At 39.2% G+C, this 26,726-nt stretch overlaps 1 protein-coding gene across 1 annotated transcript; it reads left to right on the forward strand.

Annotated features, from left to right (window-relative positions):
• Positions 1–14,971: 14,971 nt before the first annotated feature.
• On the forward strand, positions 14,972–26,019 carry LOC308497810 (transmembrane and coiled-coil domain-containing protein 5B-like; the record flags this gene model as incomplete). Its single annotated transcript, XM_081048916.1, has 11 exons — positions 14,972–15,006; positions 16,704–16,853; positions 17,166–17,283; positions 17,532–17,582; positions 18,138–18,206; positions 19,658–19,714; positions 20,203–20,262; positions 20,843–20,907; positions 23,826–23,901; positions 24,682–24,725; positions 25,821–26,019. 11 exons carry the CDS (start codon positions 14,972–14,974, stop codon positions 26,017–26,019), a joined length of 924 nt encoding a protein of 307 aa, XP_080905042.1.
• Positions 26,020–26,726: the final 707 nt, after the last annotated feature.

Here is a 26,726-nt window from a genome sequence, read left to right on the forward strand (position 1 = left end):
AGTCTTTCAAGGTGATCATGTTTGCATAAACCATGTCTCTGATTCTAATCTGAGAAAAGGTTTCTGTCTACAACTCAATTTACCAATTAATAAACATATTTTTCACCGTTACTATTCATTACTTTTCCTTGATCCCAGAGTTACAATTTTATTTTGATGTGTCAGTACAAATGGTGACAGCTGATTGTGTTGCCATTCAGTCTAGTTCCAAATACTTTAATCAAAATATGTGTAACCACGCATATCTGCCAAGTAGTAAACTAAAATAATTTTTCTAACATGTTCCCCCATTTCAAGTAGCAATTACGACTTTGGCATGTCTTTATCAGAAAAGGAAATATCTACTTTTCTGTTTTTAAAGGAATACATAAGGAAAGAGAGTACTTTATGGCTTAAAACAGTCTAAAATCTGATAGATTCTGGTTGTGAGACATCCACCCAAATCAATCTGAATTAGACTTAGAAAAGTTTTTTTCTGCTTTGCCAAAGTACATTAAAAAAATAAATTAATTAATTATAGCTCTTTCTGTCTTCTCTGCCCTGGGAGCCTATCTCCTGCCACAGCCCCTCGTCTTCTGAAAATCTGCGCCTGCACCAACTTTGTCTCCGCACTCTCCTTGGTCAGACGTCCTCCTAGGGCTCCGCCCATCACTGTCTGCAGTGGTGCTAAAATGACCAGAGATACTGACAAATGAGAGCCTCAGCAGCTTAGTAGCCCCACATACTCTGACCTCACTTATTACTAGTCGCAGCTTCCAAACCAGTGCCATTTCAAGGGACAACACAGCAGCCAAGTTCATTGGGGCTGGGGCTGCCACAGTAGGGGTGGCTTGCTCTGGGGCTGGAACTGGGACTGTTTGGGAGACTCATCATTGGTTATGCCAGGAACCCTTCTCTGAAACATCAGCTCTTCTATGCCATTCTGGGCTTTGCCCTCTCAGAGGCAGTAGGGCTCTTTGCCTGCTGATGGCCTTTCTCATTCTCTTCAACCTATGAAGTATCCGTCCCCACCTCCCATAATTCTGTTCCTGTGTCTGGTCTGCCATGTATGTTCCTTTTCCTATATCTCCCCAGCATGGGGTCAGTAGTTGGCTCAGGGTTTGACAGAGGAGACAAATAAATACTGATTAATAATAAAAAAAATATATAGAAACCCTATTCACTGTCAAAAAAAAAAAAAGACAGCATTCACCTCAGTTATTCAGTATAATGATGTAAAGATACAAGGAAAAAAACACTTATTTAATGGAAGTCATTTTTGTACCAATAGTTTTATTGTATGACATTTATCAACAGCAAGATAGTATATCCACTACCCAAACATTCAACTAATTTGCTTTGAGGATTTAGCTGAAAGGAGAAAGTGAAAGGGAAAACCCCTTTTCACTTATTTATACAACAAATATTTATTGAATACCTACCTAGCTACAAGTACAGTCAGTCACTGTACTTGTAACTTGAGAAGACAAAATGAGAGTGAATGTGTGTTTACAGGGTATATGGTACACTCAGACAGAAATAGGCTTTGTTAAGGGAAAATTCTATAAGGAAAAATGCTTACCTGGTGGACTCATTCTGAGCACCAGAATATTGATTATCTTCGTAATTTTTGGATAGGCTGATTTGATTCAGGTTACTATCTATGACAATACTTGAGAGATTCTTTCTAATTATTGTAAAGTTAATCAAAGGATTCAGAATGACTGAACTCACATTGATAAGCAAGAACAATAGTTTACCATTCGGCCAACTTAAGGATAGCTAAATGATAGATCTACAAGGAGATTGAAATAGAATAAATAAAAATGCTATGACCTGGTGTTTGGGTATTAACTTCTAACCCATCCTTACTACAAATTACTGAATTAGTTCTCTTCACTGCCAGACTCTTTTTCTTCTCACTCAGATTCTGAGAGTGATTTCTGCTCCGTGCTGGTCTAGCCTTAAATGGCTGCTTCTTTGTATCAAGGTCCTTGTTGCCGATTTTAGAGAATTCTGTGTTTTGATTTGAAAATGTAAGGATTCAAAATGGGATCAAATATGTGGTGATGGAAGGAGAACTGACTCTGGGAGGTAAACACACAATGTGATATATAAATGATGTATTACAGAATTGTACACTTGAAACCTGTATAACTTTACTAACCACTGTCACCCCAATAAAGTTTAATTTTAAAAAATGTACAGGTTCAGATATTATATAACAGAGTCACCATTAATTTTCTCAGGAAATTTGCTTTGTAAAGTAAGCTTGGCAAAATGCTTGCCAATATATATACTCATTAACTGGGAATAGTTTCTTGATTTGCATATAGCTGCTGTTTTCTGTCTCTATTCTGAATGTTCCCAAAGCCTCTGCAGGAAAAATAGCATATGGGTTGTACTGGAATTGGAAAAGAATTCTCCCACTGCACAGAAAGTACAGGTGCCACTTTCTTCTTTCATCTCTTAACCTTTAAGACACCCTTCTGTTTAGACACCATCAAAATTCTAGGAGCTCGTGTTCTAACAGGGGTTATACATTTATAATGGAGATATATACAAAATGCTGTGAGATTTAAAAAGATGGGCCAATTAATTGCTCGAGGTGTTGGGGGTTTACAGAAGGCTTAACAGAGGAGCTAAACCTTGAGAAAATACTTTGGTGTTTGCCAGGGAAAGAAATGCCAGGGACTTTCAGATAAAGAGGAAACAGGGTAAACTTTCATGACACTTAATTCGGCAATTATTTTTAAGGAATCATAATCTAGTTTACTCTGGTTCTACTACCAAAGATGAGGGCCAACCCTGGAAAATGATGAGGAGACTGCTCTTCAACTTCATATATATACTTTATGTATCTGATGAAAGATCAGCTCTCCTGAAAAGCTACACATCAAAATGTATCTGTCCTGTCTGACTTATTTCACTTAGCATTATACTCTCAAGATCCATCCATGTTGTCACAAATGCTCCTATATCATCTTTCCTTAACGCCGAATAGTATTCCATTGTGTATATGTACCACAACTTCTTTATCCATTCATCTATTGAAGGACATTTTGGTTGTTTCCATGTCTTGGCCACCATAAAATAAGTCAGACAGAAAAAGCAGAGAACCCTATGATTTCACTGATATGTGGTATATAAACCAAAAAGAACAAGACAAACAAATGAGAAACAAAAACTCATAGACACAGACAATAATTTAGTGGTTACCAGAGGGTAAGGGGGTGGGGGGTGGGTGATGAGGGTAAAGGGGATCAAATATATGGTGATGGAAGGAGAACTGACTCTGGGTGGTGAACATACAATCGGATTTATAGACGAAGTAATACAGAATTGTACACCTGAAATCTATGCAAATTTACTAACAATTGTCACCCCAATAAATTTAATTAAAAAAAAGAAATTAACCGTGTAAACTAGATTTCAAGATAAAAATAATAAAATACTGAGAAGGAAAAAAAAAATGTATCTGTCCTGCATCCTCCTTTACTCAGAGCATTTGCTTTAGCTTTCCAAGGCAATGATTCTTTATTTCAAAAAGTCCAAGATAAAATCCTTAAAAACTGATCATAACTGACACAGCACTCTTTCCAGAAATAATATTTTAAAAGGTTGATCCTAAATCCCAAAAGGTTTCCTACAAATAAATGAATACTTGGAATTTATGGAATTTTAGTAGATTGGTGGGGATATATTTTAGTGCAGTAACATCTGTTAGAATAATGTGGAGAGGACTATGTGAAATATGATCTCTTCTTTGAGAAATCAGATGTTATTATTGTCTGTTAGCCACAGTAATCTTTGTTCCATTTGTCATTTATAATCAAGATTACATTTTCCCCATTTCATGATGAACTGATTGCATTGGAAGCTGAGATATTTTTTTTAAGTCTTAATTTGCTTTAAAAAGGAAGAGGAATGGCAATTAAAAAAAAAAGTACCAGGAAACATTTTTACTCATTTAGATGAATAAGACTATATTAAAAGAATGTTTTCCTTTTATAATGAGGCTTTAAAAATGGTAATTTACCTAATTTTTAAAAAATTTCTATGAAAAGCCTCTCATCACTGTCCTGGTTCCCCCCAATCCCGCCCAGTAAGTGAAAATGTAGTGGAAATACATTAATTACATTTTCTAATAAGATTCTGTAGCTATTGGCCCTCAACTCTAGGGAAACCTAATTACAGCTTATCAATTACAATTAAGTCTTCCAACTATTCCCTAGATGTACTTGAGAAAAGAAAAAAGAGTTGCTAATAAATTTTAGAAAAGAATGAAAGCTCTTTCTATGTCTGTCAAGGGGCCACTATCAACCTCTGGGAGAAAATCCTAACCCAAATTTGAGATGTCTATCATAGAGTAGATCTTATTTTCCTAGGACAATCTCTGGATTTAGATCCTTTGTGCAGCGACTCTTGTGGAGTTGGGCTGGTCTTAGGCACAATAGCGATTGTTGCCTTTGTTAACTTTGGAACTATGCTGTAGAGGGTTCACATTTTCAAGTGTCCCAGTTTCAAGTACCTGGCGTTAAGCCCTCACAGTGAGGTAGAGAGTGGATGGAAGACAGTCACTAAAAACCAGATAAGCAGGACAAAGCTGAGATGCGGTCTTTAGTGTGAAAGACTAGGATAGCGGGCAGGAGGTTGAATGGCTAATCCAGCAAAGCTCCCTGGAGCAATGCTGTGAGCCTGGGATGCCAGTCAGTGTTTAAGCTTTAGCCTTTCAGGTGTGACTCCTGTCTCTTGCTTATGAGGTCCAGTAGACGTAGGAAGCCCGCTGTTAAACTTCTGATCAGATCCTTTCAGTTGTAGTGTCCTTGAACTGGAACGCTGTTTTTGTTTTTTTATCTGAAAGGAGTCTAAGCACCTCACTCTTGGTTCCTGGCCTCTTCCTTATGTAACACCTGAAAGTTAGACAGCATTGTAACTAAACTACAGCTATTATCTACAGTTATGTAACAATAAACCACACTCAAAGCTTAGATGGTAAAATAGTTACAGTATTTTCTTTTTCTCCTCAAAGACCTATAATTTGGGCAGGGTCCCATAGAAATAGCTACTTTCTTCTCCATAATGTTTCTGGAGCTGTTCCACTCGGGGCTGGAGGACAGACTTTCAAGATTTCTCACTCACATGGCTGGAAAGTTAGCAGTGACTGTCGCCAAGATCCTCAGCCAGGCCTATGGGCCTCATGTTTTCCATGGGCTACTTGAGCTTCTTTAAAGTAAGGTGGCTGGATTCCTAGGGAATCAGGCAGAAGCTGAGCGGCCTTTTCTAACCTGGCTTCAGAAGGCAGTCAGTGTCACTTCTACTGCATTCTACTTTTGGAAACAGTCAGAAGTTCAGCCCAATGCAAGAAAGAAGGTGCCGGGACTTGTCACTTGATAAAGAAATAAGCAGGTCCTAGAAAGAGCTAATAATATGTTCATTTATTTGGAAAATATAATCTGCCACTGAGATGGACTTGTTTCATAAGGCTCTGTGTTCTCTCTATTCAAGTCCTCCCAACATTCAGTTTCCTGATTCCCCCATGGAACCTTCTGAATATACTACAGCCCTCACCAAACCTTTATTTATATGCCAACTGCCTAATGAAAACTTAATGGCTGAATGTACTCTTTTAAAATTAATTTTAAATTAGCTTGCAGACTAGCTACATCTTTAAAATTAAGCATTATGGGATAATTTCACAGGTCCTTTGAGCACTAAAATTCTCTCTCTCTGAGTATCTTTCTTAGTATTAAGAAGAGTATATATTATGTCCCATGAGGTACATTCTAGGCAACTGGCTTATACTTTTCAAATATCAATGTCATGAAAGACAAGAAAAGGCAGAAGGACTGTTTCCACATAAAAGGGGTCTAAAGAGACATGCCAAGTAAATGCAGGGTGTAATCCTGGGTGGGATCCTAGATATAGGGAAAATGCTATAAAGAACACTATTGGCACAATGGACAAAATTCAAATACCATAAAAACAATAGGCAGTATGCAAATGTGCATTGAATTTAAATGAGTTTAATTTTAAATACTTGGATTCTAATACTTAGAGTGACGTGATTGACAGCACACAATCATAAAACTCAACAACTGTTCATATTCCAAATAAATACCCAGCAAGGCACAATCAGTGAGGCAAATAAATGGAAAATATTTAACCAAATATTCTCCCTCAAATAATGAGGCAAATAATGAGGCAACTTTTAGTGACTCCAGCTGCAACTAAGCTCAGGGTTTCCCTGCCTCATGGAGCCTCCCGCCTCTGCAGGCAGTAGAAAAATAAAGACAGAATACTTCTGTCTTTGTCACTGCCAAATAGCAAGCAGATCCAATCTTTGTCTTGTGTCTGTCATAAATATCAAGTAAAATTTAATTAAGGGAGTCCTGCTTATTTTATGACTGACGTGACTCTTGTATTTACCATTCTGTCCTCCATAGCTTCCTTGCTCACCACCTGGCCCTCAGACTGATTTACCAATTATACCACCTCCCAGCCTCTTCCTACCTAGTCCACTTTTTCTCTCCCTCCCTATGTCGCTGCTCTTTATTATGAAGCTTAATTTGGCTTCTTTCCTTCTTTTCCCACCTCCTGTCATCGGGAGCTGCTCTGGGAGCAATAAACAAAGAGAAGATGAACTATCAAATACAAGATTCACTTTTCTGAGTAAGAGGAGAGAGACTGGAAACATTGATAATATAATCTTTTTTTAACTCCCATAAGAAAAAGTAATTGTAAAACACCTCATAAAAGGCATGAATGAATGTTTCCACCATAAACAAGGTGCAAAGATGATCATGTTTCTTTTTATTTCTTTATCAAGCCAAGTCTGTTTCTGAGCCCACCTTGTCAAGATCAATGAGATGCCCAATATCAACATGTTTCGGTGACTTCCTCCCCTCCTCATTCCCACCGCCTTGTGTCGTACCAGGATCCCTACACAGGCTGCTGTGAGGCCTGAGGAGCAGTCCTGGCTGCTCTGGCCACATCCACGCAGCCCAGTCTCTCCATGCCAGATCCAGGCGAGCTGGCCCCAGAGGCCTCACTGGTACTTCAGAGACCCTGTCACTTAGTGTCTGGCCGCCACGGGCATTACCTAGGCTTCTGCTATGTCCAGTCTTGTTTCTGGAGCACTGGGAGCAAAAGGGCCACAGTTCGTGCTACTCATAGAACCTGAAAACCAGGTGTTACGCATAACCAGACATTGGTCCGTTCATGTCAATTAGCATGTTCAGGATAAACCAATAGGGAGTGACAGGGACTGTGCTGAACTGAAGAGTGAATATTCCATATAGATAGCATCCAATGCCATGAAATTTGTTTTCTAGAGGAACTGAGATTCAAGATTTTCATGTGAAATCATGTTTCAAGGTTGTTACCAATAAGCTAAAACAATTATAAATATGTGCCGGTCAAGCCTAACGGGACCATGATCAGTGAGAGCCCCACCTCCTCACTGGTGTCTTGTGAACTCGGAGCCCCAGAACCAAGTCCCCATTTTTGGAAATGGGCCTCTTCCTCCTTCTGCTTAAAACCACACCTGCTTACACTTGAAACCTATATAATTTCACTAACCAATGTCACCCCAATAAATTTAATAAATAAATACATACATACATACATACATACATAAGTAAAACAAACCACGCCAGCCATTACTTTCCAATCTTAGGAGATCCACAGTGATTGTTTCAATAGGCTTAGATCACACTTGGACTAGGGAAGAAAGTCTGTTTGGGGGTTGCCTTTTGTGGAAGGGCCATTTCTCCTTCTTTCAACTGTGAACTGTGCATGCCTCTCCTTCATCCCCCACACCTCTCAGGGATGAGGGTACTCAGATATTTAAAAAGAAAACCAAAACCCAGGTGCCTTTGCTCTGTATGTTTTATGGTGAAGCACAAAATAAATGTAGTATAAAACCACATGGGTAGTGTTTAAGTAATAATAATTAGCCAACACTCATGAACCTCAGCCAAAAAACAAAATATACTCCAGAAATCTGCTGTACCCTATCCTGATCTCATCCCCTTACTCCTCCAGAATGTTAATGCTATTATAAATTTTGCGATAATTATTCCCTTGTTTCTCTTAATAGATTTATTACCTACATATATACTCTAAATGCATTGTTTAGTTTAATCTGCTTGGAACTCTGTATGTCTTAAATTAGAACGCACACATTCTTCCGTGGTCTGCCTCTTTGGTCAACATTGTATTTAGGGAATTCATCCATGTTACTGAGTATAATTGACAATTATTTCTTCTGCTGCATATCACAAATTATTTCTCCATTCTACTGTTGATGGACATTTGGGCTGCTTCCAGTGTTTCTGCTGTTAACAAGCCTGTGTAAAAATTATTGTCATTCTATCCTGGGTACGTGTGTAAGAGTTTTCTAGGGTATGTTGTATAGTCGGATTACTGGCTTGTAGGATGGGTACATGTTCTACTTTGCCATTTACAGTTTTCCAAAAACCGTTGTACAAAAAATGGTTGTTTCCTCCAAACTGTTTTACATAGCTGTGTACACCCCACCCCACTAACGGTGTAAGATTCTTGTGGCTGCGCATCTTATCAGACCATCTCTAACATTGTCTAACTGAAATTTTCTTTTTCTCAGTAAATCCAGCTAATATAAAAGGCAGGACACCAGTGAAGTTTTCAACAACACACTCTACGATAGGTGACCTTACAGAGGAGAAATCAGATTTTAGAGTTTTCAAGAATCCAATGTTGTCATTATTTTGATTGTAGATGATCACAGTGTCCTAGAAATGATCCAGGGACTCTTGGGGTACAGATCCTTCCCAGATATTAAGAATATCATGAGAAAAGTTTCTTGTACCATGATGGGTTGGAAGGAATATATAGTGGGGGTGCCAAAAATATGTATATAAGTGGACACTTTGGTCAATGTTGTTCAAGCAGTAGTTCACCATAATCAGACGTATCTGGACGCTGATGGTAACCACTTTGAGCACCTCTTGTAATTGCAGAAGTCAAACATGACTTGTATTCATCTTTTGTTATCGGAATATATTGAGTATTACAATTTTAATAGTTTTCCTTTCTCAAAGTGTATATGCATTTTGGGGCACCATATACACATTTATATATTTTTGGCACTATATATAGAAACATATATATATATATATATATATATATATTTGGTATAAAGGCATTCATTATCTTTTCATCCTGGTATTATTATAAACTTTGATTATAAACTGTGCAATTCCACTGTTACCTTGTGAACAACTCTCTCTCTTAATGATGTAAAAAAAAATTTATTCTATTCTATTAGTTTAGATTGACATCTTAGTCTTAATGTTATGAAAAGTTATACAAAACGCAAAATAAGTGGATCTCTTCTAAATCTCAAAAGATTTATTTTTTTCATATATTTGCATGCAAAACGAGGAATGCTAGGTCTTTAACACACATTAAATCTACATTTTTGACCTCCTTCCAAATATACAATTCAATCTAAAAACTAACTCTCTTTAATCAGAAAACAGAGTTAATTCCTGACACTGCAACAATTTGTCTTGCCATGATGTGATAATGTGATATTTGTAGAGAACTGAAATAGCATGATACAAATCCTTTAGACGTGTGGGATTTCTAACAAAAAGGTTAAAACTGCATTCTGCAGTCATGCAAATTAGCATAGACTTCCTCTATCGCCTCGGGTACTGGAACAAAATAGGAGCAGTTCTCAATAAAACTAAGCTGTTGAGAATAAAAAGTCAGAACTCAAGACAGTAAACAGGAGCCATCGATTCTGTTTCCCTGAGCTGCTGAAGCTTAGAGCTCCCTGATGCATCATTACAAGTGTACTGCTAGGTGTAGAGAGGGCCAGGGGAAGTCCAAATAACTGATTGTTTAGACTTATTTTGTTTAAAAAAAAAAACTAAGGTGTTAAAAGGGACTTTGTCATCTTGACATACTATCATTCTATTTGCTAGAGTGACATGAATGGAACTGTATCAAGAACGCAACTGGGCATGTATTCACAACAAATGGTTCACACTTATGGGTTACGCACAGGCACTGTGCAGAGATAAACCAAGGAAAAAGAACACATGGTCCATACTCTTACAAGTTTATGTACACATACACACACACACACACATATTTACATATTATATAAATATATATCCACAACTTCAAAATATGTTATATGGAGTCCAACAATTAAGTTTGCGAACTCATTCTAGAAAAAGTGATACAGACTTCATTGCTAAAAATCACTACAGTCACCTCAAAGTACTCCCCTTGGGAAGCTATGCGCTGACACCAGCACCTAGTCCACCCTTCAAAGCAATTTTGGAACTCTTTTCCTGGAATGGCCATCAGAGCTGTCATCGTATTACCCTTGATGTCTAGAATGTCATCAAAATGTCTTTCTTTCAACATTTCCTTTATCTTCAGGTAAAGAAAGAAGTCATTGGAGGCTAAATCAGGTGAGTATGGAGGGTGTTCCAGTACACTTACTTGCTTACTGGCTAAAAACTCTCTCACAGACAGTGCTGTGTGAGCTGGTGCATTGTCGTGATGCAACAGCCATGAATAGTTGGCGAAAAGTCAGGTCATCTAACTTTTTCACACAGACTTTTCAGCACTTTCAAATAGTAAACTTGGTTAATTGTTTGCCCAGTTAGTGCAAATTCATAATGAATAATCCCTCTGATATCAAAAAAAGGTTAGCAACATCTTTGAAATAAAGTTCATGAACTTAACTGTCAGAACTTGTATGCCATAGAAAGATCAAAACACTTTACTAATTAGCCATACATATATATTAGCTAAGGGCTAATAGAGTTACTTGACAGGCCAAGAAAAATATATTTAATTACATATTTTTACTCTGCCTATGCCATTGGGGAAAAAAAAGTTTCTACTTACAACAGCATTCATGCATGAGATTTGGAAACAAAATGCTGTATCACCACAACTGGGTCAATCCAGCTAAAACTATTGAAAGACCATGATCTGGCCAATTGATTTTGGGCAAAGTTGCAAAACAATTCATGGAGAAAAGATAGTTTTTTTTTAATAAATGGTGCTGGAGCAATTAGACATTCATAGGCAAGAAAATGAATTACAACATAAATCTCACAACTTACACAAAATTAACTCAAAATGAATCAGATATTTAAATGTATAATTTATACTATAACATTTTTAGAAGAAAGCATAGGGGAGAGTTTTAGGGACATAGAGCTTCTTGGTGACATGACATGAGCTCCGGACATGACAAGAAGATCGTGATCCAAAAAATAAATCTATATATTTACATTAAATTAAAATTTTTTTCTCTGTGAAAACTGTGTTAAAAGGATGGGGAAAAAAAGCTACAAAATGGAAGGAAATATTTGCAAATAATATACCTGACAAATGATTTGTATTTAAAATATATAAAGTATCCTCTAAACTCAACAGAAAAAAAACAATCTTAGTAGAAAATGTCCAAAAAACATGAAGAGACATTTCACTAGAGAGAATGTACAGACAGGAATTGAGAACATAAAAATGTTCATCATCATTAATCATTAGGGAAACGCAAATTAAGACCATAATGAGCTATTACTGCAAATCTATTAAACTAACTAAAATAAATAATAATGACAAGCCAACACCCATTCCTGATAAAAAGCAAAGTGGGAATAGAGGGAAACTTTCTCAACTTGATAAAGACTATCTACAGAAATATAGCAAACACCCTACTTAATGTTGAGAACGTGAAACTTTCCCACTAAGTTCAGGTACAAGGCATGAATAGCCCCTTTCACCATTCCTTTTCAACTTTGTACTGGAAGTCCTTGACAATTCAATAAGGCAAGAAAAGAAAATGAAAGCTATACAGACTGGGAAGGGAGACATAAAACTATCTTTGTTTGCAAATGTCATCATCATATATGTAGAAAATTCAAGAGAATCAACAAAAATAAACTCCTGGAACTAATAAACAATTTATTATAGCAAGGTAGCAGGATATAAGGTTAATATTCAATTAATTGTTTTCCTTTATACCAAACAATTAACAAGCGAAATTAGGAGCTTCAAATGTGGCATTTTTCTTCTTGATGTCAAAACCAAAAAGAAAAAATGGTCACTTTCAAAGTGCACATTGTCTACTTGGGGCAATAACCTAAAAAGTATTCATTTTGGAAGATTTCATGGGGAGGGTAAATTTGTGTAATGTCTTTAAGGAAAGAAGAGAATACGTTCTTCATCAGTGATTCTCAACCAGAGTCAACTACTCTGGGACATTTAACAGAGGTTTTCAAATTGCATCCCTGATGACTACATATCAGCCTCCTGGGGAACATGTTCCTCTCTTGAGAATTCTGCTATAGTGTGTACTGTGCTGTTCTGAGCGTGTACTAATGGGAGTGCACCAATGATAGTCTCTCAGGTGTCCTGGAAGGAAAGGGAGAATAACACCTGTTCTAGATAAAGGGAGTGGAATGAGTCATTTATTCATTCATTTATTCTAAAAAACATTCAGCATAGGCACGTGCAAAGGTATTATGAGATAGAAAAATTAAATGTGTTGGAGAATGGATGAAAATATATGGTACTTCTGCATGCCATATATTGTATTGTGAGCTTTACATATATGATTTCGTTTAATCTACACCACAAATGAAATAGAAATAATGCCTATCTCACAGGTCAAAAGACTTGGGCTCAGAGAGATCAAGTAACTTACCCAAGGTAACACAACTGTAAAGTGCCAGGATAGAATGAAACTTAGGTGCTTTCTGTATCTAATAGGACCTACTTTCACTCTCCATTCCAGGGCCATTTCCCTCTTGAATAACTCCAGGAGGTACCATTCCCTGAATTCTGTGTAAATGGTGCCCCAGGAGCACAACTGGGGAGGAAAATCAAAATGGCTTTAACTAAAACACACACTCTCAAGGGGTCCATACCCTAATTGTGGAATGAAGACCAGTGTGTATACATTCCTAAAAACAATATAAAATACCAAAAGAGGAGAACAGAGATTGGAGGGATTAATTCAGCCAGGATTGGGGGCTTGGTATCTGGAAAGGGGTTGAAGAAGCAGAATTTGAGCTGAACTGAGAAGAATGGAGAAGATTATGACAGATATTACCATGTGGCAAAGACGTTTTCATGAAGAGACAGGTTATGTCTATAGGGCCTTCCCGGGGACTAGAGATGAGTACAGTGTACCTGGGAAAGGTTAGACTTACTCATGGAGGAGTGAATTGAGTATAAGGGACAGAAGTGGACAGATTTGCAATCATTGATCTCTCTCCCATTCTGTATCCTGCCTCATCTTCACAATCAACACAGAGAGGAATCCAAAATTGCTTAGTGGAGTGACACTGATATGTAAAATCCCACCTACTGTCCCAGTAACTTAAGACCTCAAAAAATAAAGAGAGAATTTTGAAGGAGTGGGCACTAAAGTTGGGTCTCTGGACCTATTTCCTCCTTCCTGCTCCACCTCCACATACTCCATCCTTGAAATATAAGGCCTTTCTTTCCCAATGTCTTGGCAGTGCCAGTTTGGGGAAAAGGGACTTGTTTTGTAGCCCCAAGAATCTAACTCGGTCAGAAGGAGGGCTTGCTTGGCTCTTAAATAAGACATCTCTCAGATTCTTCCTGGCAGCTCTCAGACTTTACTACCCCATACCTCTTGGATACATTGAATAGAGATGCATGGTTTAGATTTGGGTGCGGATGTTTGCACACATACCACACAGAGATCACGGAAGAAAAATTAGAGTGATCTCAATTATGACTAGGCCTAGGGATCTGGGAAATGAGGAACTGTGTTCCATAGAGCTGACTGCTATTTCAGAAGAGATTTAAACTGTGTCCAGATATTTATTCCATAGATCTTAATTGCTGGTTAGGAGGAGAAGTAAGCTATCCTAACATTCTGAACTCTGTTCCCACTCTGTCTACAGGGATGATGAGGCATTGTTGCCACCCCACCCACCCCCACCCACTATGACACGCTGCCCCACCCAGCTAGAGATGACAGATCCAGCAATATGTAGAGAACTCAATCAGCAAGGAGATACCTTTTCTGAAAGTTCTGACATTTAGGTGGAAATCTTGGGGGGAAAAGGAGAAATCTCAGTTGGGAAGAGACAGGTGAGCTCAGAGGACAGCATCATAGGCTGGTATGCCTTGTGTGTCAAGAAAGTAAAGAACAGGAACATGCAGAGAGAACTATGAAAAGAGAAGGTGGAATAAGGAATTAAAAAGGGAATTAAAACAAAAAAATTCAAAGGGAAGAGAAAAGAAGAGCAGTTAGAATGTGAAAGGAGGAGTTTTGGTACTCAATTTTTCTTAGATTGGTCTTGGTTCTAAACTTTACTTTTGGTGCAATGGTTAGGAGATGCCATCCTTGAGAGACTCATGTCTGTTTCTTCCTTCCAGTAATTGTAGCCTGCTGTCCACATTGCTATTTCAGCTGCTATTTCAGGATCAACTTAGCCTGTAACATCTCGAGCTTGTTAGAAAGTAGGATGGCGCTAAGAGAAATCAGGCAGCCGACTTTTTGGTACCCTCTGACTCTTCTATTAATTTTCTCCCTAAGTTGTCCTAAAGGTCTGGGCTAGAAATAAAGTCTCAGTGTATTTGCCAATAGACACAGGCTTGAGTACCCCTAGTACTCGCCCTGGGACTAGGTAAATACAGGCCAGGAAGGAGAAAGTTAGCCAAAGTGGAAAAATTTGTGAAAACAAAAAGAATTCTGTACTTCAGTAGGACTCATGTATGAGATTTTAAGTTAAAATGTGATCTGGCTTACTGAAATTCAGCAAAATATAACAACTGGTCCTGGAAAGTGAGAGAATCTAAGAGTCTTGGGTTTCTGTTTGGCTGTCTTGCCTGGACAAAGCTTTTGCCGGCTCCTTCCTGGGCCAATTATTGTGTTGGACATTAGGGACTTTGTTTCCATAACAAATGTTTGTATTGACATTTTAGGGAATAGACAATGGAAGAAGTTGGACAGGACCCATTGGATGATGTGTAAGTAATGAGAACAATGAAAGAGTTCAGTAGAGGAGCTACTGTGGGTAGAGTCTACAGCAATTCAATAAGGAAGGAAATAATTGTGTGGGACATCATCACCTCAAGCCTGGGGAGAAAAGATTTTTGGTTTTAGTTCTTTGGACTTCGTCATAATGGTGGGGTTTTCAGAGACAGCTAATGCCTCAAAAAGCCAATCAGTCTTATTTGGGGAAAAGATCCCTTCTTATCCCTCCCCTGACCCAGTTCATGTGCCTATTTGACTGGGTAGAAAAATATTCAACATAAACTCCTTTGGAGACTGTAATAAAAGGGGGCTAGAGTAATTCTTTCCCTTGCAGATCTTTAAATGCTTTATAGGTGTGGCTTAGATTCTGCAAAGTCCGTAAAAGTTTAAAAAATTGACACTCAATATTTTTTATACCAGTTTCAGGTGTACAGCACGTTGGTCAGACATCTATATAATTTATGAAGAGATCCCCCCCAATAAGTCCAGTTCCATCCAGGCACCACACAGTTATTACAACATTAATGACAGTATTTCCCATGCTGCACTCCACATCTCTGTGACTATTTTGTAACTACCAATTATACTTCTTACTCCCTTTACGCCCTTCACCCACCTCCACAACCCCCTCCCATCAGGCAACTATCACTCTGTTCTCTGTATCTATGAGTCTGTTTCTATTTTGTTTGTTTATTCTGTTCTTTAGATTCCACACATAAGTGAAATCATATGGTATTTGTCTTTCTCAGTCTGACTCATTTCCCTTAGCATAATACTCTCTAGGTCCATCTATGTTGTCAAATATGGTAAGATTTCATTCTTTTTTATGGCCAAGTAATAGTCCATTGTACATATGTACCATATCTTCTTTATCCAATCATCTATTGATGGGCACTTGGGTTGTTTCCATGTATTGGCTATTGTAAATATTGCTGAAGCAAACATGGGGGTGCATATATCTTCTTGAATTAGCACTTTGGATTTCTTCAGATAAATACCCAGAAGTAGAATTGCTGGATCATAAGGTAGTTCTACTTTTAATTTTTTGAGGAACCTCCACGCTGTTTTTCCAAAATGGCACCAATTTGTAATCCCACCAACAACCAGGAAGGTTCCCTTTTCTTCACATCCTCTCCAACATTTGTTGTTTGCTGACTTATTGATGGTAGCCATTCTGACAGGTGTGAGGTGGTATCTCATTGTGGTTTTAATTTGTACTTTTCTGATGATTAGTGACATTGAGCATCTTTTCATATATCTATTTGTCATCTGTTATGTCCTCTTGGAGAAATTTCTGTTCAGGTCCTTTGCCCATTTTTAAATTGGATTGTTTGTTTTTTTGGTGTTAAGTTTTATGAGTTCTTTATAAATTTTGGCATATAAATTTTTTCAAAACAAGAAAGTTAGGATATAATTATTCATCTAAAAATACATTTATCTTGCTTCATAAAAGATTTGTGTCTTAATGGGTTCCATTTACAATATTTATAATTAAACTGTGATTTGAATCCAGGAATTTACTTGATGCAAAATACTGCAGAAATTCATTTATCAAGGAAAATTACATTGTAGGGCCTGTTAGGCATAGTAACAACAAAAGATGGGGCAATGAATGAGATTACGGGGAAAACCTTCTCAGGGTTCCTGTTTTCCTGTCTTAAGTTCAGTAATGAAGGTGATTTTCCCGTAGGCAGGAGATGATGGAAATATCGGAACTGGAAGCAACAAAAGAGAACCTCGACTGCCTGAACTCAGACCTTGAAAAGGACATGCAGAGGCTGGATGAGGCAAATCAGGTTCTTCTCAGAAAAATTCAAGAAAAAGAAGGAGCTATTCAAAGGTCAGGCTTTGCAGTGGGTAAGGGAGGGGCTTCTCATCTAAATGCCCCTGGGGATAGACAGAAGGTGGGAGGAAGGTTTACTTCTTTGTCAGTGAATCTTGGTGTGTTATTGACATTCTGAAACATGAACTGTAATGTCCTCAAAAGGTTTTCTGTATAGATTTTTGCATTAAATCTCCACATTCGGTTGATGTTTTATTGCCACGGGATTGTCACTCTGGCTCCCTGAGACCTTGGCAGTTGCTTCCCAACCTGGGGTCCTGGCTGCTTCCTTAGGACTGACTGATCCACACCCGGGTGACTATTTTTCAGTCTGGAAAGAGAGATCGCCTTGTCACTAAAAGGAGCCAAAGAGCAGGAGGAGGTGAACCATATCCCATCTGAGAATGAGGAAGCCCTGAAGGACCTGGAATTAGAAACAGCAAAGCTGGTAAGGGGAGCATCCTAGAAAAGCTTGCAGTCTGCAGCTCTCTTTCCCAGGGGATCATCATTGTGTGGTCACGGCTTCTGTGTCTGTAGAAATCACAGCAGTTTAATGGCAGCTCTAGGAATGTAGTGCTTCACATGGGCTCTGTCCCCAGATCCTCCGTATGGATCTCCAGATCTTCATTCAGTGGCCCAGTCAGGGGGAAGGTACAGTGCAGAGGAGTTTTTCTACTTTACCTATTTCTTTCACAGGAAAGAAGTAATGAGATTCTAAGCAAAAATGTGGTGGAGCTTCAGAAGAAGGTAAGGTGGGCCCTGGGTTTTCAAGGACCCAAGGATAAGGCCGCTTTTGGAAGGAGGCTCATTGCTTAGGAATCACGAGTCATCTTACCTCCTGAACTCTCCAGTCAGACGGGAGAAGGAGCAACCAGCAAAATCTGTGTGCTCCTTCCTCACTGCAGCCTTCTGAATCTCTCAGAACAAACTGATGAACACAGCCATTTGTTCTCTGGGAATCAGGTGGGCAGTGCGAGAGCCACAGGACTGTAGAGGGAGGAAAGATTTGTCCCTCCCTCGCCCAACCACTCTCCCCCATTTTCTCTTCCCTCCCTCCTCATTCTCCCTGCCTCCTTGTGGCCTGCTGGCCTTGTTTCCACTGACTGTGAGAACAAAACGTCTGTCCAGCAAGCACGAAGTCAGCCAGCTTCCATAGGGAGGAGCCACTTTTCTCTCAAGCTTCTATCTGGGATCTAAATTCATTAAACACCATTCTGCAGCCCTGAGACCCCCCAAGTCTGCCACTCTCCCAGGTTTTCATGTCTGTGCCTTTTTCAGTTTATGATTTGGGGGATATTTCAGATTTCACGGAGGTTTAAGAATGGTGACCTTGATAAAGAAAGCCCAAAGCAGATGTTGGCAGAATTGAAGGTGAGTAGAAAAAAATAAACCTAGAGATTTTCTGGGAGATACTGTGTCAGTTCTAGGTTTGGGGAGGAACTGCTTTCAAGGACTCCCCCAGGCTAGGGATATCTGTGTGTTTATTGTAGGTGAGCCGAAGTCCTTTGTTCCCTCTACCCCATGGCGGTAGGGCTCCCATAACAGTATTAGTCACACTGGTGGTAGAGGTGACTGCAATCGTGAGAAAGTGGATGGAATTGCTCCAGAGACCTCATCTTCCATCAGGCAACAGAACACAGGGACCTGCCCACTGGGGCCTGCTCTCAAGAAGTTTGTGGTCACCCTCCCTGACTTCAGCTTGTACTACAGAGCAACAATAATCAAAACAGTATAATACTGGCAGAAAAACAGACACATTGACCAGTGGAATGGAATTTAAAACCCAGAAATAAACCCACATAAATATGGACAGTTAATTTTCAACAAAGGAGCCATAAATATACAATGGGAAAAGAAAGCCTCCTCGATAAATGATGCTGGGAGAACTGGAAAGCCATTTGCAAAAGAATGAAACTGGACTGCTATCTGTCACCATGTACCAAAATTAAAATGGATCAAAAACCTAAACATAAGACCTGAAACAATAAACTGCCTAAAAGCAAAAAAAAAAAAAAAAAAAAAAAAAGTTTGTGGTCTAAATGATACACAAATGCAGATATTCATGGAGGAAGAGAACACTAACTTCCACAGTTATACAGGGATGTGTCAACCATCTTATCTGCTTTTCCAACCCACCACCAAGGAAGCTTTTCATTTTGTTTTTCTAATTTATCTTTTTCTTCTACTAGAAGGTAAATCCAATGAGGACATGAATTTTTGTCTATGCTTTCACTCCTATTTCTCCACTGCCTGACACATAGCAGATGCCCAATAAATATTTGTGGAATTGAATGAATGAATTGGATGTCCAACAGAGGGCAGAAACCCTATCGGGAAGCTCTCTGCGGACTATGGGGCAAATATGGCAATTTGGCCAAAACCACCATGTAAGAGCCCCGCTGTCCTGTTTATCTCAGAAAAAAAGGCACAGGAGTTTTCCTTTGCTCCGTGACTCAGATGATATGTGAGTGCACCCCATGGAATATAAGAAACAGGCTGCTGAACTGTGGTCAGTCAACTGGAAGGAGGCGGACGGTGAGGTCCCTTGACTGGGCAGTCAGGCCACCAAGGCTAAAATGTCAGCTCTGCCACGATGTGACTTTGAAACAAGTTATGCACTTAACTTCTCCTTTCCTTTGTCTCCTCATCTGTAAAATGGGTTTTATAACAGTACCCACCCCAGACTGTTATACTATGTCCTTGATATACGATAGAAATTATTATCATGATCTTTGCTGGTTTGGAGAGAGGGTGATCATCACCCATTTGCTTTCCACAAAGAATGCTACTAACTTTCTGCTTCTACTCACTGTCTTCCACAGGTGAGACTCCAAACATCAACCGAGTCCTGTTCAAAGCAAGAGAAGGAATTAGTCAAGGTAGAGGCAGTACCTTCTCTACTGAGGGTCTGTCCAGGATATTAAGGGGAGAAAACCCTAAGGTCCTAGGGACAGAATAGCTTAAGGCATGGGAGGGCGAGGAGCAAGAACCTCTGGCAAATAAATTTCTGATTCACATGCAGGTAAAGAGAAAGAAAGCTTATATTAAAAGTACCAGTCTTACTACTTCTTAAACACCCCTCAACCTCAAATCTCACATACTATTGTTGAATCCCAAATCTAAGTGCCCTGAAAGATCTGACGTTTCACCTGAGAGGCATATGACAACCTGGGGAATTTCCTTCGCTCAATATTATACCCTGCCCAAGGATGATGAGATCACTGCTTTGTGATGTGGGTACTTTCCCCTTCAAGTAAGAAGTTGCTAGGTAACCAGACAAACGTCCAATGTGCCGGTTAGGGTCTCAGGGAACAGCCAACGTTGGTTCTGATTCAACTCATGAGATTTGTTTTTCCTTTCTTTCTAGATAGAGAGTGACTACCAATCTGTGAATGAGCTCTGTGAGGACCAGGCCCACTACATAAAGGTACACTGCCTCTGGGGGAAAGTCAGTAGTGACATAATTTCTCCAAGGCCATGGGTTCCTTGGTTTCTCATCCGGCAAAAATCTGCCCCTGGGAAAAAACGAAAATGCCTTTCAAACAACAGCAACAACAACACAGTTGTTTATTAAAGATTTACTTCGTACCAGGTACTGGCACATAGGGTATTTTTAAACACTCAAAATATGGTACTTTTCTCAATCATTTTGTCCCATAACTCTATGGGGGTGACACTGTTAGGATCAAGAGGACATATACTAAGGGTTAAAGGAGTTAGGGAATGCTCTCTAAGAACACAGCTAGGAAGCGTCTGAGCTTGGATTTGAACATAAGCAAGATTCAAAGAGAGAACTCCTTTTTTTCTTTTTCATGTATATTCATCTGGTCACTAATATCTCCTAATTTTTTACTGGAATATTGTCCTACTTGTGTGTGCACACTCATGCATGCTCCATTTGGAATATTAGGAATTAGTCTTAGGATAATCTTTCATCAATGACATTGTAACGAAATATGTGAAAAGTCTTGATTCTGACAATTTTTTTTTTAAATTTCCATGGGAAGAAATACCAGGAAATCCTGAGGCAGATGGAAAAGGAAAAGGAGGTGCTGCTTCTTGAAAAAGAAGTGTAAGTTTGGAAAAATGACCTCCCTGATGGACTGAAGTGACAGTCCCTAGGTGGTCTTTGAAAAGCGAAGTACTTCTCAGACCAGTTTGTGTCACTGTAAATTGGCCCCCAGCAAATCAGCCTCCGCTCCAGGATGTAGATGGGAAAATCATCAGCACTCAGGCTTCTCTCTTGCATTTCTCATCGATCAGGGGTTAAAAGATCTCTTTTTGTATGTTCTTTTCATGTGTCCTCAGTTGTTTTATTCTTGAAAACTGACTCAGGCTAGGTTCAAAGAGGAAGGATTCTAATACAAAGAGGTCAGAAGACCCGGCAATGCTTCTCCGCATATCTGTGCTGTCCACTTTCCCAGGACATGGGGATCTGACACATTGCCCGGGGGCCCCAGGGATGCCCTTTTAGGTATGCTCTGAATCTATAGACTTACCTGTGGCTCAGAAATTGACACACCTGCCTTTTGTTTGTTTATAGTTCTAAACTGTATTATGTAGCATATTGCATAACATACAGTGTACAAATCTTAAGCATATAGTTTGGCAAATTTTTATACATATACATGCATGTGTTGACATGACTCACATCAAGATATGCCCTGTTTCCCTGAAAATAAGACCTAGCCGGACAATCAGCTCTAATGCGTCTTTTGGAGAAAAAATTAATGTAAGACCCGGTCTTATTTTACTATAAGACGGGGCCTTAATATAACATAACATAATATAATGTAATGTAATATAATAAAATATAATATAATATTAATATAATATCAGGTCTTATGTTAGTTTTTGCTCCAAAAGACGCATTAGAGCTGATTGTCTGGCTAGGTCTTATTTTCGGGGAAACACGGTAGAACAATTTGAGGCTCTCTTGTGCACTCCTCTCAGTTAATTCTCGTTGCAAAGGTAACTATTCTGACTTATGTCACTTTTTAAATTGATTTTGTCTGTTCTTGAACTTTCTATGAATTCAGTATGTTCTCTTTTGTGAGTCTCTTACTGAGATTCATTTATGTTACTGCATGTGGCTATGTTTTGTCTTTTTCATGGCTGTATAGTATTCCATCGTATAAATATGGCACACATTATCTATTTTACAATTGAACATTTTGGTTATTTCCAGTTTGGGGCTGTTCAATAAAGCTGCTACAAATATTCTTATGCATGTCTTTTGGACATATCCACTCATTTCTCTTGGGTATATACCAAAGAGTGGAATGCTGGGTCATGCAGTATGTATCTTTGGCTTTATTAGATAAAGCCAAACAATTTTCCAAAGTTGCTGTACCAATATCACCCGCCATGAGAAATGTATACGGGTTTTAGTTACTCTACATCCTCACTTTTACTTGATATTTAGTCTTTTTCATTTTAACCATACTGGCAAGAGTGTAGTGATATCCAATTTTGATTTTAATAATGCATTTTATTACTCGTTGCTAATGATGATGTATTATTTTCAAATGCTTATTGGAAATTTGAATATCCTCTTCTGTGACATGTCTTTTGCCTATATTTGGGAGATGGTCAGTCTTTTTCCTATTGATTTGTGGTCCCTCATATATATTTTTTGATAAGGTCATTTGTCAAATATAGGTATTACAGTCTACTCTATACCTCTCATTTTTTAGTCTCTTAATGCAATCTATTGAAAAACAATAATTTTTAATTTTAAGGAAGTATAATCCATCAAATTTATCAATCCTTTTTTGCTTAGTGCTTTCTTTGGGTCATAAAATTATTCTCCTATGCTTTCCCCTATAATTATTGTATTGTTTTACATTTTACACTTATGTTTATATGCATCCGCAATTTATTTTTTTCCGTGGTGTGAGGAAGAGATCAAGATCCATTTGTTTTGGCGGGGGAGGCAGGGGATGGTTAAACATTTGACCCAGCACCATTTATTGAAGAAACCATGAATTTTCAATGGTGCCTTGTGTTGTAAGTCAGGTGACCCTATAAGTCAGGTGTGAGTCTGTTTCTGGATACTTCATTCTATACCATTAGTCTATATCTCTATCCTTGTGCCAATACAACACTGTTTTAATTACTAATTACAATTAGTCTTGATATATGGTAGCTTAAGTTCTGCAACTTTTTGTTCTTTAAGATTATCTTGACTATTGTTGGCCATTTGAATTTCCAAATAAATTTTTAATTAGTTTTTTAGTTTCTACAACAAAATGTTCTTGGAATCCGTAACACGTCTCCCTTTCTTCCCCTATTTGATGATCTACATGAAAAGACTGAGTAAACTCTACTGGGTCTGACCCTCTGGCAGGAAACAGTTCTAAACTCTAGAAAACAAAACAAAACAAATGAACCGAACAATCAGAAGGCACTGGATAGTGAATAAAAGCAGACAGATCCTGGAGGGGAGCTGACACTTGGAAGAAGGAAATAGCAGGGGGTGATCCCCCCATTTTTGTCACTATCAGCCTGAGGGCAGGCTAAACGTGGCAGCCAAAACACTGGGAGAAAACCTGTCATCTTTCTGAGCTAATAAAATAGAGGACAGATTTCGGGATAGTCAAAGCTCTTAGATAAAAAGAGCCAGAGATGGAGAGTCTCACATTTTGTGTCTAAACTGCCCAAATCGCAAGCTGACTTCTAAACCACGCACGCTCAGCTGAGGATATCAGACCTGACCTGAGATTTGAACTGCCACCAAGAGATAGACTTTCTGGAGTTTAAATTCAACATCAGGGTTAGGTCAGGGCTACTCTTCATTGATTCTTTTCTCTTGAGATTGGAACACATTTTTCTGGTTCTCTGTATGCTGAGCCATTATGAATTTTGAATGTTAAGCACTGTGAATGTTATCAAGTATCTAGGACATAATCATAGATTTTGCATGGGCTCCTTTTCATCAGCCCCTCAGATTACGTTACATAATTCTTAGATCTGATCTTTTTAATCCAGATTCAAAGCCCAAAACAACTCCTCTCAAGTAGAGAAACCTGGGTCTGTTCTGGTGGAGACCATTCAAAACAACATGGTAAGTCTTCCTTGTCCCAAATTGGAGTTTTCCTCTACCCTTTCCTCCCCTGCCCCCCAGTCTCTTTTTTAATAACTCTAGAGTTAGGAACTAATGAGGTTCAGTACTGTGCCCCACTCCATGGCAGCTATACAGTGGGACAGCCAGGATTCAAAGGCAGGCAGCCTGACTCCTGGTGAGACAGGTTAGTTAGTATGTTGCTAGGTAGACAGGGAGGTCCCTGGTGGAATAAACAAAGACAGCCATATCCTAAAACTCTAGGTTTTAAAATCACTCCTTCCCTCCAGAACAAAATGTAACAGTGCCTTGAAGTTAATCATAAAATTCCTTTTGGCCTGACAAACAGAACGGATCAGATAGATAAGAGTGGGTTATTTTGCTAATTCCTTCAGGATGGGCAAGCAGAACAAACCTAGTGGACATATTTCGTTAGAAGGTGCCAGCTCCCCTTCCCCAAACAGGCAAGGGAAGGTATAAAAGAGCTGTTGCCTCAGTCATTGGGCACACCTCTTAGGGACCTCCTCCTGCTCGGGAGCCCTGACACTTTGCTTTCAATAAACTATCCTCTTTTTAAAATTCTGCCTCTCCTGGGTTCGTGTTTCCATTCTTCGGTCTCAGAGACAGGATCCCGGCACTCACTCACTCAAAAGTCCCCTACATCACTTGGGGACTCACAGAGAAATATTCCTACTTCACTGGGTCTAAGCTCTTAGCCACCCTGCTAGACTGCCGTGTGAACACATGGACAGGCACAGCTATGGCTTTTATTGCTTCCCACAGGACAGGACCATCACCAAGAAACAGAAGAGAATTTTTTGGTACCGGTAAGTGGTAGAATCTTTTTTTGTTGTGCTTGTTTGTTTCTTTTCCATAGTCTAGGCCACATTCACTCTGTAGAAGTGAATGGCTTAATAAGGGCAAAAGGAATAAGGATAAACACATCCACCAACCAGAAAATATCAGGCAGCCTCAGATGTCTCCCAACCCTTCCTTCCTTCCTTTTTCTCAACGCCACAGTTATTCAGGACTTGGTCATTGGTGAAAGTGTCTATCTCTGGGAAGTCCAAGATGAAGGCTGCAGGTTGCATTTCACTGTCACTTTCCATTCTTATGATCCTGGGTATGACCCCTTCCTATTTTTCAGTCCTGAACCTGATAATCTCTGCTATATGCTTTGCTGGGAAGAAAGTTGAGGGTGCCTTAATTTTTTTAGTTCTTTTACTGCAGGCTGTAAAATTTTAGGAAAAAAAAAGTCACTCGAAGTCTGTGCCTTTAAAAAAAAAAATTGAAACGAGACTGACTCTAAAATGCTACATGTAGCACTTTAATGAAAAGAGTCACTTTATGACATTTTGTTATAGTTGAAGACTGAAAAAGCCAGTTTTCAGGGTGGAACTTTCTTGGGTGCGCGCACACACACACACCTCTTTTATAGTTTCAGTTGGTCTCTTTTGGCATTTGATGTTTAGAAAAAAACAATCCTAATCATTTCCCCTGGGTGTTAATGTCAGAGCTGGCCAGTCTTATTTCAAATTCTAGAAGTGCTTGCTATCGTGGACCTGAAGAGGGCCGCTGATTGTGAGACTCCCAAGTGTGATGGTCACGGACATTTTCTGACATCCTGAAAAGGCCTCCCGCATGTGTAGTATCTGGAGAGTCTTCTCTTTGCACCTCTCACTTTTCTATGTGGACATCTATATGGTTGGAAGGCTTAAATGTCAAGAGAACTAGATCCAATTCCTAACCACTACATCCATCTTCTTCCGTTATCACCTGTCTCCTACCTTTACCTTTTGTGTCTCCATTCCCCACTTCCCCATCAGTTTTGCCTGAAGTAAGTTATTCACCAGTCATTTACGGGTGGGAGGCTCCCCTCCTATTACTGGATCCCTTTCCTAATGATGAATGTCCCTTTGCAGGCATTTCCAGTGTCTTGTCTTCATGGTCATGGTCCTCATGAGACTGCTGGGTTATGTGCTTTTCCACCTGCAATACATAAACCCTGACCTTCTCATGGATGTGCTTCCCCTGATGATGAGCAGGGACACCTTGCACAGGCTGAGGGACATCTTATTTCCCTTCCTCACCCTAGAGGTGGAAGAAGTTCTACCACACTAGTTTTGGGTGACCTGGGGGGCTTCTCATGGTGCCTCAGTGGAGAGGGACATGGCTTTGCTCTGTGTGGGCGATGGGCCAGGAAGGAATGGAAGCCTGGACTCAGAGCTGCTCCTCGGACGCCTGACCTCTTCATTTTATCCCGATCCCTTGCTTTCCCTCTGGAGTGTATCCCTTTCCAATAAAGAATATATTTGACCAGAGTTCATGTGTTTGTGAATTTCGTCTGTGAGTCCTGGGGCCTCACGAGGTACCACCCTGGAATGTTAAGAAAAGCTGCATTTAAAGTGAGATAAAATAAACTCCCCCAGGACTTCTCCACTCCATACTGAGAAAAAAAAAGAAAAAAGTGGAGGAAAAAAATTCTGGCTTAATTTGTTAGATTCTCTACTCACTCGGGGATGGGCACAAAGGACATTCAATTGAGGAGCCACTGGGCAGATAATAAAGCTTTCTTCTGTCTAATATTTCACTAACACACTAACCTTCCTAAAGCTCTTTTATTTTATACAACGCTGTATCAGATAGCAGTGGGATGTCCTGAAAAGCTGATTTTTCTCATGTACATAGATGGTTTCTCTCGTCAATTGAGAAGAAAATTACCCTAAAATTTAAATGCTATATTAAAGGAGTGCCTAAAATCAGAAAGCATTTCAGATAGACATAACCAAACACAATTTTGCACCAACCTATATTCAAATGCCATCTCT

This window comes from Rhinolophus hipposideros, assembly GCF_964194185.1.
Source record: "Rhinolophus hipposideros genome assembly, chromosome: 5".
Taxonomy (NCBI): Eukaryota; Metazoa; Chordata; class Mammalia; order Chiroptera; family Rhinolophidae; genus Rhinolophus; species Rhinolophus hipposideros.